The sequence below is a fragment of the Trichomycterus rosablanca genome, chromosome 9 (assembly GCF_030014385.1).
Source record: "Trichomycterus rosablanca isolate fTriRos1 chromosome 9, fTriRos1.hap1, whole genome shotgun sequence".
Taxonomy (NCBI): domain Eukaryota; kingdom Metazoa; phylum Chordata; class Actinopteri; order Siluriformes; family Trichomycteridae; genus Trichomycterus; species Trichomycterus rosablanca.
Window position 1 is genome coordinate 6,558,423 of NC_085996.1, and position 17,295 is coordinate 6,575,717.

The 17,295-nt window shown below is 42.0% G+C and overlaps 1 protein-coding gene across 1 annotated transcript; it reads right to left on the minus strand.

The window, feature by feature from the left end:
* Positions 1–245: 245 nt before the first annotated feature.
* si:ch211-241j12.3 (uncharacterized protein LOC566552 homolog) lies at positions 246–5,460 on the minus strand. Its single transcript, XM_063001905.1, has 8 exons — positions 5,095–5,460; positions 4,459–4,581; positions 3,893–4,021; positions 3,606–3,798; positions 2,412–2,536; positions 2,096–2,286; positions 1,818–1,951; positions 246–873 (listed from the first exon to the last, which is right to left on the minus strand). Exons 1-8 carry the CDS (start codon positions 5,458–5,460, stop codon positions 641–643), a joined length of 1,494 nt encoding a protein of 497 aa, XP_062857975.1. The 3' UTR covers positions 246–640.
* Positions 5,461–17,295: the final 11,835 nt, after the last annotated feature.

Genomic DNA, 17,295 nt, shown 5'->3' on the forward strand with positions numbered 1-17,295 from the left:
TTATAAAATTTGGCACCATTATGTGAAATTTTGCTAAAATGTAAATAAAAACAGAAGCAGAAACTATTAAGTGCTTTCAGCCAAACATGACCTGTCAGATCTATAACAGACAAGAGCATTTCATTTAATTCCACGAATCTTTTAGAGACCACCATTAGAAGATACATGAATTCAATCTGGGGCATAAACACCTATCTGAGACACTTAATAAACGGTGCTTAGTATTTCTCCTCATGTTTCTCCTAAACCTTAAAGACTCTCTTTCCAAAAGTTTGCATAAAGAAAAGCAACCTTCACCAAGAGGGCACACAAACTCATTGTTGATGGTGCTGCACCAAGGAGGATTTTATTCAAACAGGCATCAACCAGAAAGAAACCCAAGTTAAAAGATAGCACCTGGGGAAGGCTGCACCCTGGAGGTCCTATTTTTCTTTTTTTTCTTTTTTCTTTTCTAAAACGGTGCAACCTGAGGGACCTGACCACAATGCCACATCTGCAATCCAGTTAGGAGCAATTCAAGATCTAAAAGCTTCAGATGTACTTTCTAACAGGCAGTATGTGCAGGTGTAGGTTTCGCTGCAAAAACGCTGCATCCAGACCAGACGCACACCTGAGGCCATCATGAACACTCCTGATGTGCTTAGAAACACTTCCTGAAGACGATCTGGGGTCCGAACTCTTCATACTCGTCCCGGCTGATCCAGGCGGAGGAGAAAGCTGGCATGCTGGCGAGTGCAGCACCCCCTCGCCACACGGAGAAATCACGATCATCATGGCTTACAACCTTCACCCTCTGACCCAAGTCTGCAGGAGCCAATCGGCTGATCTCACGGCGCAGACGTTCAGGAAGTCCCGCCAGCAACGTGTTACCACCTTCAACCAAACACATTTAGGGAGGGAATAGTTTAATAGTTCAGAAAATACAGAATGTTTAATATTACATCACTGAGCACCAGATCTCTGGTTTCTGATTGGCTGACAGGTTAAATCAACAGCTCTTACATGAATCTAGTCTAGAGATAAATCACTGATACAACAGCTCACCTTTGCCAAATCCAGAGTATAGGATTCAGGTATGGGCTTTGCCACCAGCCTGGGCAAGTGTTCAATAGACATTACTGATGGCGTTTTAGGAAGGGAAGGCTGGATGGGGGTGTATTTTTGGGGTGTAGCTCTGGAATAATATGGAGAGTGTGGACCTCTGTACATGTTAACCCCCTTTAGAAGAATTTGCCACTGGCTGATTTAACTGTGCAACAGGGGAATTGTTTGTTTATTGTTTATTTTATGGTTTAACACCATGTTAACACATTGGTTACATTCATGGCAGGATCATTGAAGTTTATTATTTATTTATTTATTTTTCAAAGTCAGTCTTTCTTGTTTCGTTTTTGTTTTATTTATCTTCATATGTGAGTCCTCAGTTTTCTATTCGGGAATGCTTGGTTGATTGGGGAGTTTAACGCCATGTCTACAAGAAGTTAATCATCATGGCTGAGAGGTGGCAACAGGGGAATTGAGTATATCAAAATTGGGACAATGTAAAAATTGTTTGAGAGTAAACAGTGGTGATTTACACAGCACATTTTACTTTCAAAATAGTCCAATGTGACCATGGGGTGCTCAGGTGGCACAACGTGCAAGGCCACCACCACTGTTGACCTCTGGTCAAGTTGCCAAGTGTACAACAGGCACAACTGGCCATGGGGAGGTCAATGGTTCCTCATCGTTGCTGCAGTTGTGGCCTCTGCTGACTGGCTGAAGATCTTTAAAAGCACCTATATGTCTAAATTACAACATTAATAATAGTCACGTACCAGAAAGAACAATGTTTCCCACTAAATCTCTGCGCAGGTCGATGTCCGACTGAAGAACTGACTTAAAAATGCTTTCATGCATCCCATAAAAATCTTGACCAATCAGCTCTGGTTTAAACAGGATCTCAGGAGCCCTGCAAAAAACATCGAGAAACAGTCCAGCAGGAGCAGATGAGTTTCTACTAATCAGTCTAAAATACCAGTAGTTACAGTTGATGAAAATATCAGAAATTCTATTATTTTGTCCAACATGTGTACACAATAACCTGATAGTTTACCTGAATCTCTCAGTTGTCAGGGAGACGACCTGTCCATCAGGTAGAGTGTAGTGTACCTGTGTGCTGGCTCCTCCCCCTCCCTTGAGCTCCGCCTCATAATCCAGAGCTACAACGCAGCACCTTTCTTTAACGTCCCGTACGATCTCCATCTCGGCCGACGTCCTCATGCACACGCCCTGCTCCTGCAGCAGCTGCAAACAGTCAAGCAAGCTTAATGTGAATCAACAGTGAACTGGAGGCTAATCAGATGTGTGTATTAGATAGGTCATGTGATCATGTACAGCAGTTTCATTTTCAGTGGGGTAGGACGGGGTACCTGTTTAAGGTGCAGGGTAACATCAGATCCTGCCAGGTTAAAGCGCTGAACAGCATGAGGTAAACTGTACCCATCATACACCGGTACACTGTGACTCACCCCATCACCAGAGTCAAAAACCACACCTGCACAGTGAGGGAGAAAGAGAGACTGGCTGATTAGGATGCTACTGAACCACAGTAGGAACTATTATCTATAAATAGAGGAAACATGGGACAATCTACCCATGAGTGGCTAAAATTTCTACAAGGGCTTAGTGACAGAAAGACTTCACAACAGGAAACAGAATGAGAGGGAACTGATATACTCGACTGACATTTAAAAAATGGAAAAGAATCAAATTTTTTTGTTTAAATAAATGAGGTTCTATAAAAATGTGTGGTGGTTTTATTAAAAGATACTACTTGTTTACTGCTCTGAACTCTACAATGTGATAAAATACAATTTCAGAGGAAAACACTCATCCGAATGAGGTAAATGACGGCGCCCAGGTGGCGCAGTGGGATATTCAGCTAGCACACCAGTACCGAGATTCTGAACTCCTCGGTTCGAAACTTGGTCTTGCCACCGGTCGGCTGGGCACCAGCGGATATAATTGGCAGTGCCTGCAGGGAGGAATGACCGGAATATGTGGGTGGGGTCCTCAAACGCTGTGATAGAGGCGCCTGTGCAGAGTGCATGGGTGGAAAAGGGTTCCGCTAAGGACTGCACGTGGGTCGGAGGAGGTGTGAGAAGCAATATAACCTCCTCAACTGCAAAATATCTGGGATCCCCAGCAGTGGAAGACAAATTGGATACACTAAATTGGAAGAAAATACGAGAAAAAAATATATACTATATAAAAAAAATGAGGTGAATAACACCAAACTCAGATTATGAAAATCAGTTGTGTTTGTTTTTGTAATGGCATGTTCTCACATTTGAGATATTCACGGCAGGAATTAGAGTTTTATGCTAGTTTTATTGGTCTTGTATTTTAAATATGTTTTCAGTCTTTTATTATTGAGGAACTTGAGGATTGTTTCTGTATTATCTTGGATGAGGATCAATCAGTTTGGTATTGCTGTAATAAAACTCCAAAATCCCTTACATATTTTTCTAGATATTGAATCCTGTTAGAGATTACATGTGGTTCTGAGACTGTCTACATTTGTGTGTATGTTCCTGTGTGTACATTTTTGTATGTATGTGTACCTGTGGTTCTGCCGGTTGTGTACAGTGCTAGTACAGGTTGTAGAGCGGTGTAGGTTAGTGGAACATTGAAGGACTCAAACATGATCTGGACAGAACGTTGTTGGTTCTCTTTAACACTCATCACTCCTTCCGTTAGCAGAACTGGGTGATCTTCAGAACACACTCGCAACTGATCAAACACATGCTGCCAGATCTATACACACAATCACACACAAATGTTACAGCACACTATTATAAAGATCTCACAGAATAAGCAGGTCAAAATACTGCTCAGACAAAAGACTCACCATCTCCATCTGCTCCCAGTTCCTCACCGCTCCGTTCTTCATGGGCCAATGAAGCGTTAACACACCTCTCATGTGCTGAGCATCATGTCCCATATACACACTGCGATCCAAACTACTGCTCATCACTTCCTGCACAGAAACACCAACATTATTGTGATCACCTCATCTACAGATCGGTTTACTGCACTCCCATAATAGATCTACAGAAACATCAAAAACGTTCACCCTCACCGGAACATCCCAGAAACGGGTCAGGAACAACTTCTTTTGAGCTGAAATGCTTTCTCTTATCGCTGCATCTCACCCTACATACTTAACCTGACCCTCACAATGCTTTAACTCATCCTCATAACGTGGCACCTCACCTTTATACCACTTTACCTCATCCTCGTAACATGGCACCTAACCTTTTTATTGCTTTAACCCCGTCCCAATAATGTTGGGCCTGATTTTTGCATAACGTTGTTTAAACAATAGTAAGTAATGGTAAGCATATTGAGTATAAATTTCATTTAAAGCTGATGGTTTTGAGGCATCACAGCTTCTATAAATGATCTTTATTATACCTCGTATTTGGGAAGGCCGATGGCCGTGGGGAAGATTGTGGTGGGAAGATCCTGATTAGCAAATCCGGCCTTTACCAAACCAGAACCAGTATCCAAGACCAGAGGCGTCTGAAAATCACTCATCTACAGGTACACAAAAACCAGCACAATCAGACTGGAAAAAGCAAATAAAGGTCAGAAAATTAATCAATGCATAACATCAGAGATCTGAATCTTTATTTCATTCTCAACATCTGTATCCTTCCACCAGTCCTACTAAAACTCAACCACACCTCCAAGGAGGTGACATACCATTCAGCTTTTCCTCAGACATGCCCAGCTGTGTCTGCAGAGCCCCTGATCAAGCCCGAGCCTCTCGGTGGTAGGGGCTAGCGCATTAGACTGTTGTGCCACCCAAGCTCCACCACAGATGCACTTCTTTACAGAAGAATTTGAACAGGGGGTGTACAAACTTTAGCACAGGACTGAGGTTATAATTCTAGAGCTTCCACAAAAATGACTGGTCAATTTAAGTCCATCTCTAAAAGCTTCAGTATGTTCTACAACTTGACATTTAATCCATATTGCAAAACATCTGTGTGCTTATATGCAGTCTAAAATGTTTATGGGTTCACTAATAATACATAAGAACCAAACCTCTCTGGTGCAGATCTGGAGCTCTTGATAGACCGGTGATCTGCAGGCACTTATCCTCATGGCACAGTCATCGTAACGAAGTGGAGGAACCTCAGCCCCAATTTTCTGCTCCAGAATCTGATCTTCATGTCCACAAATGGGTTCAGCCTTTACATCTTTTTCTAACAGGCCCTCAGCTTTGATATTTGCAGTTGTAAGTTGATGTGATTGAATTCTACAGATCAGATTCTTATTGTCCATCTTGGTTTTTGGGTGTTGATCTACTGCTCCACCTAACTCAGATTCCTCCTGCAAGTCCGCCGCTTTGTTCTTTGACATTTGAAGCAGATGTGACAGACTTGCAGAACTGGGACTCTCGAGCGTCATGTCTGGTTTTGTAAAATCAAGGTTTATCTGATCTGCAGCTCCATAGATGCTTTCAGAACCAACAGCTTCACTGTGAAGGTTGTTATTGTTATTATTTTGATGTTTTTGTTCGTTTGATCTGCTAGATGGTGGAGTTTTACGTTCTTTTGGTTTTAGGACTGTAAAGGTAGCTAATGGATGTACTGAATCTTCAGGAGGTTCTTCGCTTAGGGGTTCTTGTGCAGTTTCTTCAGAGAGTGTGCCTGTGATCTGTTGAGACACTTTGGAAAGTCTGGGAAGTGGTTTTGGACCACCAGGATCAAATGCTGGTGCTGATGCTTCATCAGAATTCTCAGACTGAACATGATCAATTGTGTCCATGCTTTCTGAAGGACCTTCTTGTACATCGCAAGCTTCCTGTTTCATTTCAAGATCTGATGAGTTCCCTGATGGCTTTGTAGGTTCTTCAATAGCAAAAGTCAAATCTTCAGAAAGATCTACCACTGCAGACACACTGCAGTCCATTTTGTTCTTCTTAAGATCAGGGCCATACTCGTTCTTTATTGCAGAAGTAGCTTTGGATGATGGTGATACAATACATTCCACAATTTGCTGATCCTGAGTTGATAAATTATCATTTATGGTGTTATTGGTGGATTCCACAATGTCTAAAGCTTCCGAATTTGAATGTTCACTGTTAAATGATCCATCTGTTAAATTTGAAGATTCCTGGTTGGAAGGTTCTTCTAAAAGTGGTGGTGTTGAGCGTCTGCAGTTCATCACAAGAGCTTCATCGTCATCAAACCTCCTTAAGGCTGATGTTCTCCCCATGACTGAGCACTTCACAACTTTAGGATTTCTGTTCGGATTCTTCTGCTTGCTCTTCTTTGTCTCCAATCTGAAGTTTCTTTCCATGTCCTCCACTTCCTGCTTCTCACGTTCCAATTCAACAAGGAACTTCTTCCTGTCCTCACTCAGGCCCTGGGACGATGATTTCTCTTCAGATTCACAATGACGCACTTCATGGAGCTTTAGGTTCTCCTTAATGATCTTCTCCTCCAGAGCATGCAGATCGTTTAGTTCCTTTAGAAGCTCTATTCTGTCGGGACCTACAGTTCCAGGTTCAACAAGGACTTGGTGTTCTGAGGAAGGTGGACTTTCCAAAATCAGTCCAGGTGATGCGGTGTTATCACGGTCGCAGGTAAAATCGAGGGATGAAACGAGATCCTCTAACCCAAACACACCTGCTTCAGAGAGCTCACTGTACGACATCTGGAAAAGAAAATCGGAGCTGAATGAAGATGCACAGATGTCTGGTCATGTCTGTTGACGGTGTAACTTTCTTGCTGTTGCAACCGCGACTCCTACTGTCTGGTTGAGATGCAGCAGCTGTCTGGTTGGAAAAGAGCAGCTGAAGAATACGGATGTACGTGCTTCAGTTCTTTGAGAGAATTCACTGCTCTCAGAGAGTAAAGCTATGCTCCATATTCTTCTGCTGGTGTCAATACCTCAATCATACAGCAGGAGTTGCTATTGCAGCAGCAATGAGGAGAAATACCATTCGACCTTCCCTTTGCTCACACATGCCCCGAGCATAATAGCCTGCTGCACCATCAGAGCACCTGATATTTGGACAATTTTAACTCCTTTTGCATAAATAAATAGTTCAAATCTGTATATTAGCCTGGTTAGGATACGTATTGGAAATTGAAGTTTTGGCTTCAGATAAGCAGGTGCTAATAGAATAATGTGTAGCTCCTGTCTAGTATGGATGAAAGCCAGCAGTCCCACCGAATTCTCATTCATGAGGTTCCTCACTGCTACCTTAACAGACAAAAGAGCTTAACCTGTACAAAATCACTTTCAGAAACAGATGAATTCACATTTTGGAATTAAAGAAGGTGTCTCAGCTTCAAAATCTAGTCTCGCCCTCACAAGTGATTTAATTAAAACCCCCATTTAAAAAAATAAAGAAAGATAGAAATTCACCTGGGTTAGTTGACCATGGTTCCATAAAGGCCACACCCTGTCTGGATGATCCGATTTCAGCAGCACGTCCAAAATCTCCTCCTGAGCCAGAACACTCTCCTCCTCCTGTACGGATCACAGGCCACAGTTCCAAAGATCACAACTCCTGCCATTGTCCTAAACCCCTAAATGATTCTAATGTTTAATTTGTTCTGTCAGTTTTAGCACCTGCATGTAGTTTGTTTATTAGGATTTTTGTGTCATGTTTTACACTTTGGTTACATTCATGATTCATTACACAAGATTTATCAGTTCACAAGGTTATATTAAACACAGTCATGGACAATTTAGTATCTCTAATGTACCTCATTGCATGTCTTTGGACTGTGGGAGGAAATCGGAGCACCCGGAGGAAACCCACACGGAACATGCAATCTCCGAAATCACAGAAAGGACGCAGACCGCCCCCACCTGGGGATCGAACCCAGGACCCTCTTGCTGTGAGGCGACAGTGCTACCCACTTAGCCACCGTGCCGCCCCAACAAAACATGTAACATATCAAGGGGTGTGCAAACTTTTTCATGAGACTGTATAAATTTTCTATAAAAAGAGAAAAGCAATAAGCATTTTCAGTCTAATCTCTGTAATGGGAGTGATTCGGGGTGGTACTGGTTTAGTCTCACCTGTAGGATTCCTGCTGCTCGGCTGAGCGTTTCCTCCACAGCCCGGAGCTCTTGTTCCTCCTTCAAATCCCACTCACACCGTTCTACACCAACCAGTACACTGAACACAGGAAATCGTCCACAGCAACATTGATCAGATAAAACAAAGAGTCATCAGAGTAGCAAGAGATCCATCAGAAAATCATGCCACCTCAAAATAACCATGTTACATCATGATGCATTGTGTGTTGGCCTGCAGTTGAGGTTAAAACCCAGAACATGAAGAACAGAGCATGAGGAGACACACCAGATCAGGAGAATATCATGAAGAGATCATACGGAACATGTGACCTTAAAATAGCTCACCAGGCTAGCAAAGAAAAACCAAGACTGACATCAAAGCACTGGTGAAGAGATTTGAGACCACAGGGTTTAGTATCAGAGAGTTCTGGAAGCTTTTTAGATAAACTCACCTGTCTGACGACGTGTTTAAATCACGCAGGTCATACGAGTCCCACAGCAGAGTGGGCGTGGCCTCTGTCTGCTCAGCTCCACCCCCTGCATCAGTAATGGTGCTCGAGAGAACGTTCCTGATGGGACTCCAGTCTGCACACTGATCCTGATATTCACCCACACTGGTACTGGTTTCAGCAGAGCGCCTGTCGGTCTGTGTGAGCCGGTCGCAGCCCGGTGTCGCCCCCTGCTGGGCAGGTGAGCTTGGAGAGATGATCACAGTGTAGCAGTTCTCCAGATCATCCACAGGAAGACTCAGCCAGGGGTTTTTGGGCAGCGTGTCGGAGCGCTTCACAGTGATCTCCAGGTTCAGAGAGTCCGCGCTAACGTTTGGGATGATGCGAATACTCGCTCTAGGAGATCTGCCATCCGCGTAATCCTCTGATACACTAGAGACGTTCTCCTCGCTGGCCTGCAAGCGGGGTGATCTCGACCTGGATTCATGTCTGCCCCGCTTTTCATTTCCTGTTTCAGGATTTCCATTCGCCGCTCCATCAAATCCAGAATCGAAGGAGCTCAAGGACGGAGGTTTTTCTAACTGGAGTAACGGAGGATTTTTCGTACCGGCTCGTTTAGTTAAACTGTTTTCGTTCACACGGTGTGGAAACGAGCCTGAACTTCTCAGGACGTCTGCAGTAACCAGATTCTGCTCGGTGTGGAACAGAAGGCTGGAATTTTTGCTTTTTAGATGTTCATACTGCCACTGAAGTGCCAGCTGAAGGTCACGGAAAGATGCAGAACCTGGAGACGCCAACAACCTCTGTAAACTGGTACACCTTACAAGAAGATAAAAGTAAAGATTAAATGTTGTTCTTCAAATTATTAAAAATGTTTTGATTGATCCATCTATTGAACATAATCTGAAAAGGTCTGAGGATCAACCACGTGCACTTCTCCAAATACCAGATGAGCACTGATGTTCCTCTGTGTGCAGTGGTTTCCTCTATGCCACCTTCCATGAAAACCATTCCGCAAAATCTCTTTTGCAATGTGGAGTCATGACCACTGACATCCGACTTCCCCACACTGGATCTCTATGGGATCTTTCTGGACGATGGCTGAGCCCTTCCCTACTCCTTTATCAAAGTGAATTGCTCTTATAATGGTTCAGTAGAGTCCAAATTAGTAGAAGTGGCTTTGTGGGCCTTTTAAGACTGATATATTTTAACATGTTTGCTGTTAAACTACTTTACGGCGCTGCTGGAGTTTTACTGTTAGGTTTTAGCTAGGTGAGATATCAATTAAATTCTGTGGCATTTTTTCAAAAGCGTGATACAGGTGTTTGATAACCTCTAAATAATTTGAAGTGTGCCGTATTTACTCCTGTAAAATACCTTTTCACACAGCAGTCATCTATTTATGTTAAAGCAGACATGGTATTTGATATAAATACCTGTGTGTGAGCTGCTTTCCTGCGTTCTCCAGATGTGTATCGGATATGATGTTAGAAAGGTGTGCTAACTGCATTAGCTGCTCAGTATCAGGAGGACGATGAACCGTGAGGAACTCTTCTACAGCAGCGAGAACATCACCGTGCTGATCCGAAAGATGGCTCTCGTCAAGCCTGTTAGAGCAGGAACTCCACAGCAGGTCCTGTAGGAACCTCTCACCCACCGCCATATCGAACCAGCTTTGGATCTGTATACATACACACGATAGAGCAGGAACAGGGAAAGGTGAGTGATGAACATCTGCTGGTACAAAGTCATTACTGTAAATAGAAAAAAAAAAAAATCCAGAAGTACATGTAACAGTGGTCTCTTGCTAAAATGCCAGTGACGGAAACCCCAAACTGCCAACCTTTGCTGATGGGAAATGTCTGGACGTTCAGATATAATCCAAAAACACCAAAAAACAGGTCATGAATGAGGGTCACCATGGGATTAAAAACTCCTGCTCCAAAATCAGCACCTTAAAGCTCAACTGCAGTTTGTTTCTCATCAGTAGTATGTTCAGAGGAGAAAACAAGAGCCACTCAAACCCAACAACACTGTACCTACTGAAATTAAGCTTTATATATATATATATATATATATATATATATATATATATATATATATATATACACACAGATAAGATAAGATACTTTTATTGATCCACATGGGGGAAATTCAAGTGTAACAGCAGCTTCAGTAAATAGCGTAAGTACAGTAGAATAAAATAAAAAAATAAGGAAATTATAAAAAACAAAAGATATATGCAATGCAATTACTGTTATACTAATTTATACTATTATCAGTATGATAAATACATGTGCGTATAATGAAAGGTAGAGTCCAGTGGGGAAAAGGGTGGGCTCTAAAAATATAGAGCCTGCATAAGAAACAAATTTAGTTCTGCCAAGTACAGCAGGTCAAAGAACCAACCAGACAACTGTTGATAGCAATTAAGAGACACTGAACAGCCGTCTAGATATTTTTGATCCAGCAGTTTGCATCAGTCCACCAGGTTTCCATATTTGAGCCAGCAGGTTGTAATCAAGTGATAAATGAGTGAGTGAATAAAGTCAGCCTACCAGACGGTAGCACTGATGGAACTTCCAGACGTTGTTTATGTTTCTGTATTGAAACTCCACAGCTGATCTGAACCTCTCTATCCAATCGTCCAGATCTTTTATCCACTCTGGTCTGTGCGGCAGTGCTGCCGTCTCCGAAACGGTCTGTAAAACAGCTTCAGCACGACGACTCAACATCTAACAGGCGCACACACACACAAACACACACAGCAAACTATCACAAGGAGCAGAAACAACAGCACCATGTTACAGAACATGTTGATTAGGCTTTGATTGAAGCCGACTTCGATGTTGGAGAACCCAGAACAGAGAAAAATTTTATTTTATGCGAATGTAGGATGGTGATGGCAAATAATAGTTTATAAACTTTGCTTCTTTCTAGCTGTGTGAAAACAGCCATATTACTCATATTAAATACCACCATACCATTCTGAATACCATACTAAACACTACCATATAAAATACAGCCACACTAAATACTGCTATACCAGAAAGGTGGTGCTGATTATATTTGAATCATCTTATTAGTAAATGAGTTTTTGTAATTAATGGCAAATAATTGCTGTTCTAATCACCCGGTGATGTTTCTTTAATTTTCACTATCCCAACACACATAAAAGCATGTTCTCGTGGAACCGTTTCAGCTCTTCAGATCATTACCATAGCGTGTGGTTGAATGGAGGTGTTGAATTCATGTCTTAGTGTTTCAGTCCTGCTGCCGTCTCTCAGTGCTTCAGGTCTGTACCACTGTATTTTCTGTAACACATCTTCCATCTGATATACCACCTGACACACACATACACACGCACAACTTAATTATCCAGTATAAATAGCATTGCAATCTATACTTTCAATATATGATAAACTGCTAGAGCAGATGTGAGAAGGAGAAATGTCAGTAACTGTATTAGATGTGTAATGATGTGTGGTAATACTGGATTGCTTCAAGACAGGTGTTGATAACAAAAAATCTGGAAAACACTGATGAAACAATGTACAAGGTGGAGAAGCTGAAAAGCAAAGTGTGCAATCCTAAAGTGGATGGGAGAATTAAAACACAGCCTTTATCTTCTTTCCATGTTTTACCTCCGTGGTGTTTGGTCTGTAGCTATGAAACTGTATAGAACTACTGGTAACAACACTAAAATTCTAAACAGGTACCTTTGTTATCTTAGTTCCTCGGTTAGTAACACACCTCACTGTAACATTTTCTTTTAATGATTAACAACGTAGAGCTTCTGATTCCTGCAGCATTTTCAAGATCAAACACAGAACAACAAAAACGGCATCTACAAATATAAAAAAAAAAAAAAAATTTATTTATAAATGATTGATTAGTTTTTAACGCCGTGCCAACACACTGGGGTCATTTATACGGCGGTACTCAAGTTGTTTCTTCATTTTGTGTCATTTAAAACAAATTATAAAAGATGTTTTATATTTAAATACGTTAAAAAATTCATTATTTTCCCTGGTGCTGCAGATTTAAGCACATCTCGTATCTCGATTTCGTTAAAAAACCTCAGTCTTTCTGAGTGTAGTGTTTTGCAGTCTATGAGTATGTGTTTGATTTTTAGTCTTTCTTTACATTGATGGCAGGTTGGAGCACCTTCCCTAGTGAGGAGATGCTTGTGCGTTAACATAGAATGTCCGATTCGGCATCTTGTAAGGATGGTTTGGTTTACTGGACTGTCCATTCTAGTGTCCAACTTTTGGCTCTATTTCGTACAGTTCGTTTTGTAGTTTACTGTCCCATTCGTTCTGCCATTTGTTTTAGAAGAATGTGAAGATATTTGGAAAGGCATTTATTTATAAACATTTCCAATTGACCGGTGAATAAGAAGCAGCCGGCTATTACTGCACGTGTCAGACAGTCTGGTACAAGTGGCAAAGGATGGCAATATGCAACAAGTAATCGGAAAAGACTAGATTGGAGAGATAAAGAGCAGAAAAACACAACTATCTGTACATAGTGCCAGACAGTATTGAGCATGTTCTCTGTTCCTCACCTGTGCATGTTTCTATGGGTTACAGACGGCAACAATTTGCCCCAAGTCAGCCACCCACCCAGTTCAATCGTCTAAATGTACAGTTTCTACCTGATCATTTCCTAGAACTGCACCCAACATCACTAACCAACATGCTCACTTACATACACACAAACACACGCACACACACACACACACATCTGTATTCAAGTGTGAAAAAGTGAATCTTTCAAACATACACTGTTTTTCCCCCCGTGTTTTTAGTTGGGTGTCGGGTGTGTAATGCACAAAGCCATATCACCACCAGCAGGTGAACCAGTATATAACACAGGTGTCACCTGTTGTGCATCTCTCTGTAGCTGGAGGATGTTCAGTTGGTGATGAGCACTGGAGAAAACTTGTCTCCACAGCAGCTCTACCTTCTCCACGGCCGACCTGATCCTACACAGAGAGAGAGATGAATCTCATTAATCACATGACCACACACAATGTGATTCATCACAGCTTCTACTGTCAAACTATCATCAAATACCCAGCAGATATGCACATCTCTAAAGCTGGTCCTCCCGCTCTGTGTGTGTGTCTGTGTGTGTGTCTGTGTGTGTGTCTGTGTGTGTGTCTGTGTGTGTGTCTGTGTGTGTGTCTGTGTGTGTGTCTGTGTGTGTGTCTGTGTGTGTGTGTGTGTGTGTCTGTGTCTGTGTGTGTGTGTGAGAGAGAGAGAGAGAGTGTGTGGACTAGATACAATAAACAGAATTAGCATTTCAATACATAGTGTGTGGGCAGGAAATAAGCTGTGTGTACCTGTTGTAGTTGTGCAGCATCTCCAGTGCAGTGTGGTTGAAGAGAACTGTTCCCACCATGGCCTGGTAACACTGATCCTTTTCAGGATGACGAAACTTTTCCAGCATATTCTCACACCTTATCAACAACACATCTAGTCCTAGCTCTCTGCACACACATACACAATGTTATGCACAAAGACACACACACAGAATAAACAATCAAAAGTAAAGAGCAGTGGGAGGACGTGTGTCGGGGAGGCTGGTTACCTGCGTAACTGCTGCAGTCGGAGCTGATGGAATGAGCAGAATTCAGCCAGAGATTCATAATCAGCAGGAATAGAGAGTTTGGAGAAATCCTGCAGAGCTCCGATACACTTCGGTAATTTCCTCACCACCCCAACAAAGTCCTGTACAAAACTGTCCATCTCCTACACACACACACACACCAACACCCCAAACACACAACCAAACACATGCACACCATGCATACACACACAACACATAACCCACGAAGACCCACACACCCAAACACCACATTCATACAGATACACACACACACTTATTAGCACTTTCTTCAGCCAAGATGATTAAAACATCACACAGATTCCGGTTTTCCCACCCCAAACTGATAGCAGTTACATTAATGTGTGATTTCTGAACATGATTAGAATCAATGCAACAATGCAGCAGTAAAACCAGATTCCATGTGTCACATCATTATATGTTTATAGGTGCTACTGAAATCTAATCCATTAACACTATCTTCAATTAAAAAATTGATTCAAGTTCAGGTGCTCTACAGGCAATTAGTCCGGTGGTGAATCTCCTCCTTACAGCTACAAAAGTGCTTCCCACTGTCTGGTTAAGGTCTTAACAGGAGTGGTGGAAGAATACATAAAGTGCAGGGTGTTCAATACATGTTAAGGGTGAAAAAGCAAGTTCATGAATTTCAGAAAAAGCTAATACATCTCTGATAAATAAGTCTTTGGCCTACCACAGAAAGCATACAGGGGACTTAGATATACCTAAAGTGAATGAATCAAAGGGTGCAGAGCATGTTGAATTCCTGGTGGAGTTCTGTGAATGTGGATGTACAGAACACTATGCAGAAGAGAAAGAACAGCAGCACAGAGCCTTTCAGTTGGTAATGAGGATGATCACAATGTTCTACAAGTGTGTGTGAGTGTGTGTGTGTGGGTGTGTGGCACAAACACAAAGCTGCATTGATCAGATTTATTATCCTGGAGGGTGAAGAGGAGATGAAAGGTGCAGATGACGCACATTCATCCCGATTCATTATCATACAGAACGACCAGCAGCAATGTGACTACAGTAGAACCAGGACCATGTGATCAAGTCATGATTCAAGGTCTGCTACAATGCAATGACCTTCACCATTAAACTATACTGCAACAGGACCAGAACCATTAACACCAGGAATCGCAATGTGAAGCTTGTGTGACTGAGGACAGTGGTCAACTGCTTTTAACATGCCAATTGCTTCTAACTCATGATGAACCTGTTCTTTGGTTGTTCCTGGATTACAGATGATCATCCAGACAAATCTCCTCTCAGCATAAGGTGACAGATAAAGTTTATCTCACCTTGGCACTGAGACCACTGTTCCATGTACTTTATACATACACAGTTGTTTGTACAGATGATCTTAAAACCTGAAGCTGCTAAAAAAATGACTAAGTGACAGGTGCAATTAACCTATCCCTTTTTATACAGACACCCACTGTATTCAAAAGTGAACTGCTCCTTTAAAACAAGGACATGAACTGACTAAGACTTGGCGAGCTGATCCATCATCTGACCACCTCACACAAACACACACACAAACTTAAAAATCACATGGTCCTAAGAAAGGTTCCACATGATTTTCCCCCTGATTTCCCATACACAAGGGAGAGATGAAGATATGGTGACACCACCACACCTCAGGACTTAACTACAACCTGAAACGTTAACTGTTGAGTTTACCTTGACAAACGTGACCCAGTTCTCGTGGCTGTAGATGAAATATCCTCCCAGATCAGTGGGTAGCTGGCTACGGTCCACATAGTTACACAGTTCAAACACTTCCTTCAGGAAAACACACTGAAACACACACACACATTTACATTCAGGTGGTGTTTTAATGCTTTGTACCACTGATTAAACCAATTTAAACTTATTTATTTAAATAATAATACAAGTCCAACACTGACAAGATGTTACCTTAAATGGTGTGGGTGAGGAGCGCTTGGATGGACTTAACAGCTTGTGAAGCAGCTTCTGAACATCTCGTTTTTTTGGCTGAACCACGTAGAACGAGTGCACACTCCTCTTATGGAGCTGAAAAACAATACTTTTATTCAATACTTTCATTTAAATGCAAATCAAACTATTTTAGCATAAAAAGTGATGTTCTGTTATGTTATTTCAGGTCGACTTTCTGGATGTAAAGAAACTTTTATCCAAGTGTTGCCCATTTGGATATAATGACTCTCACTGTGGTTCACAAGTGTCCAAGAGCCTTAAAATTGGCTTTTTAGGCTGATGTAGATCCATTACTTTACTGTTTATCTTCTTTTGATTTTTTTGGTTACAGTTTTGTAGATTTGTTGTGGTGCTGGAAAGGGTTTCATTGGTTTCAAATGGTTGCAGAAACCATTGAAGCACTTGGGTGGGGCAGTGGCCATTACATTAACCCACCACCACTAAGGTCAGAGTTAAAATCTCAGCGGTGCCAGCCACGCGTCTACATAGACATGATTGGCTATGTCTAAAGGCGAGTGGTGGCTGGCAAAACCCCCGTTTCCTGGTGGATTCTGAACTGTCACAACCCTTAATGGGATAAAGCGGTTGATGTAAATGTTTTAGTGTACATAAACCTTTGACCTCAACTGTTTTTGCACTTTCTTTACCTCCAGCAGCAGGAGAAGCTCGACTACACGCCTCGTAACTCCAGCTGAGGCTTCTCTTAGATCAGCAACCACCGACACCAAACACTCCGCTCGACTTTTACTGAGAGGGGAAAAAAACAAGTATTGTGATCATGTAATACCACGGCCTGAGATTTACTTCATCAGAAACTTCCTTCTGGTACGAGGCTCACACACAACCATCTAACAAAAATGTTGCGCAACAAGGACTCACAGAAACGTTTACAATGAGGAAAAATATAACCATTATGAAACAATCTTCCTCAATTGGTGCTTTAATGATTTAGTTTTGATTAGTTTTGCCTTCATTCAAAGATCACGGTTGATCGCAGTTAAGGCTGATTAGTTTTCACTGGTGGAAAAGAACCATCTCACCAGCACTAAATGATCATTATACCACTAGTTATCCACACATTCTGAAGAGGCCATACAACAGTTCTCAGTGCCCAAATAACTAGAGGAGCAGACTGGATGGGCGCATGGGTAAAAGCGCTCAT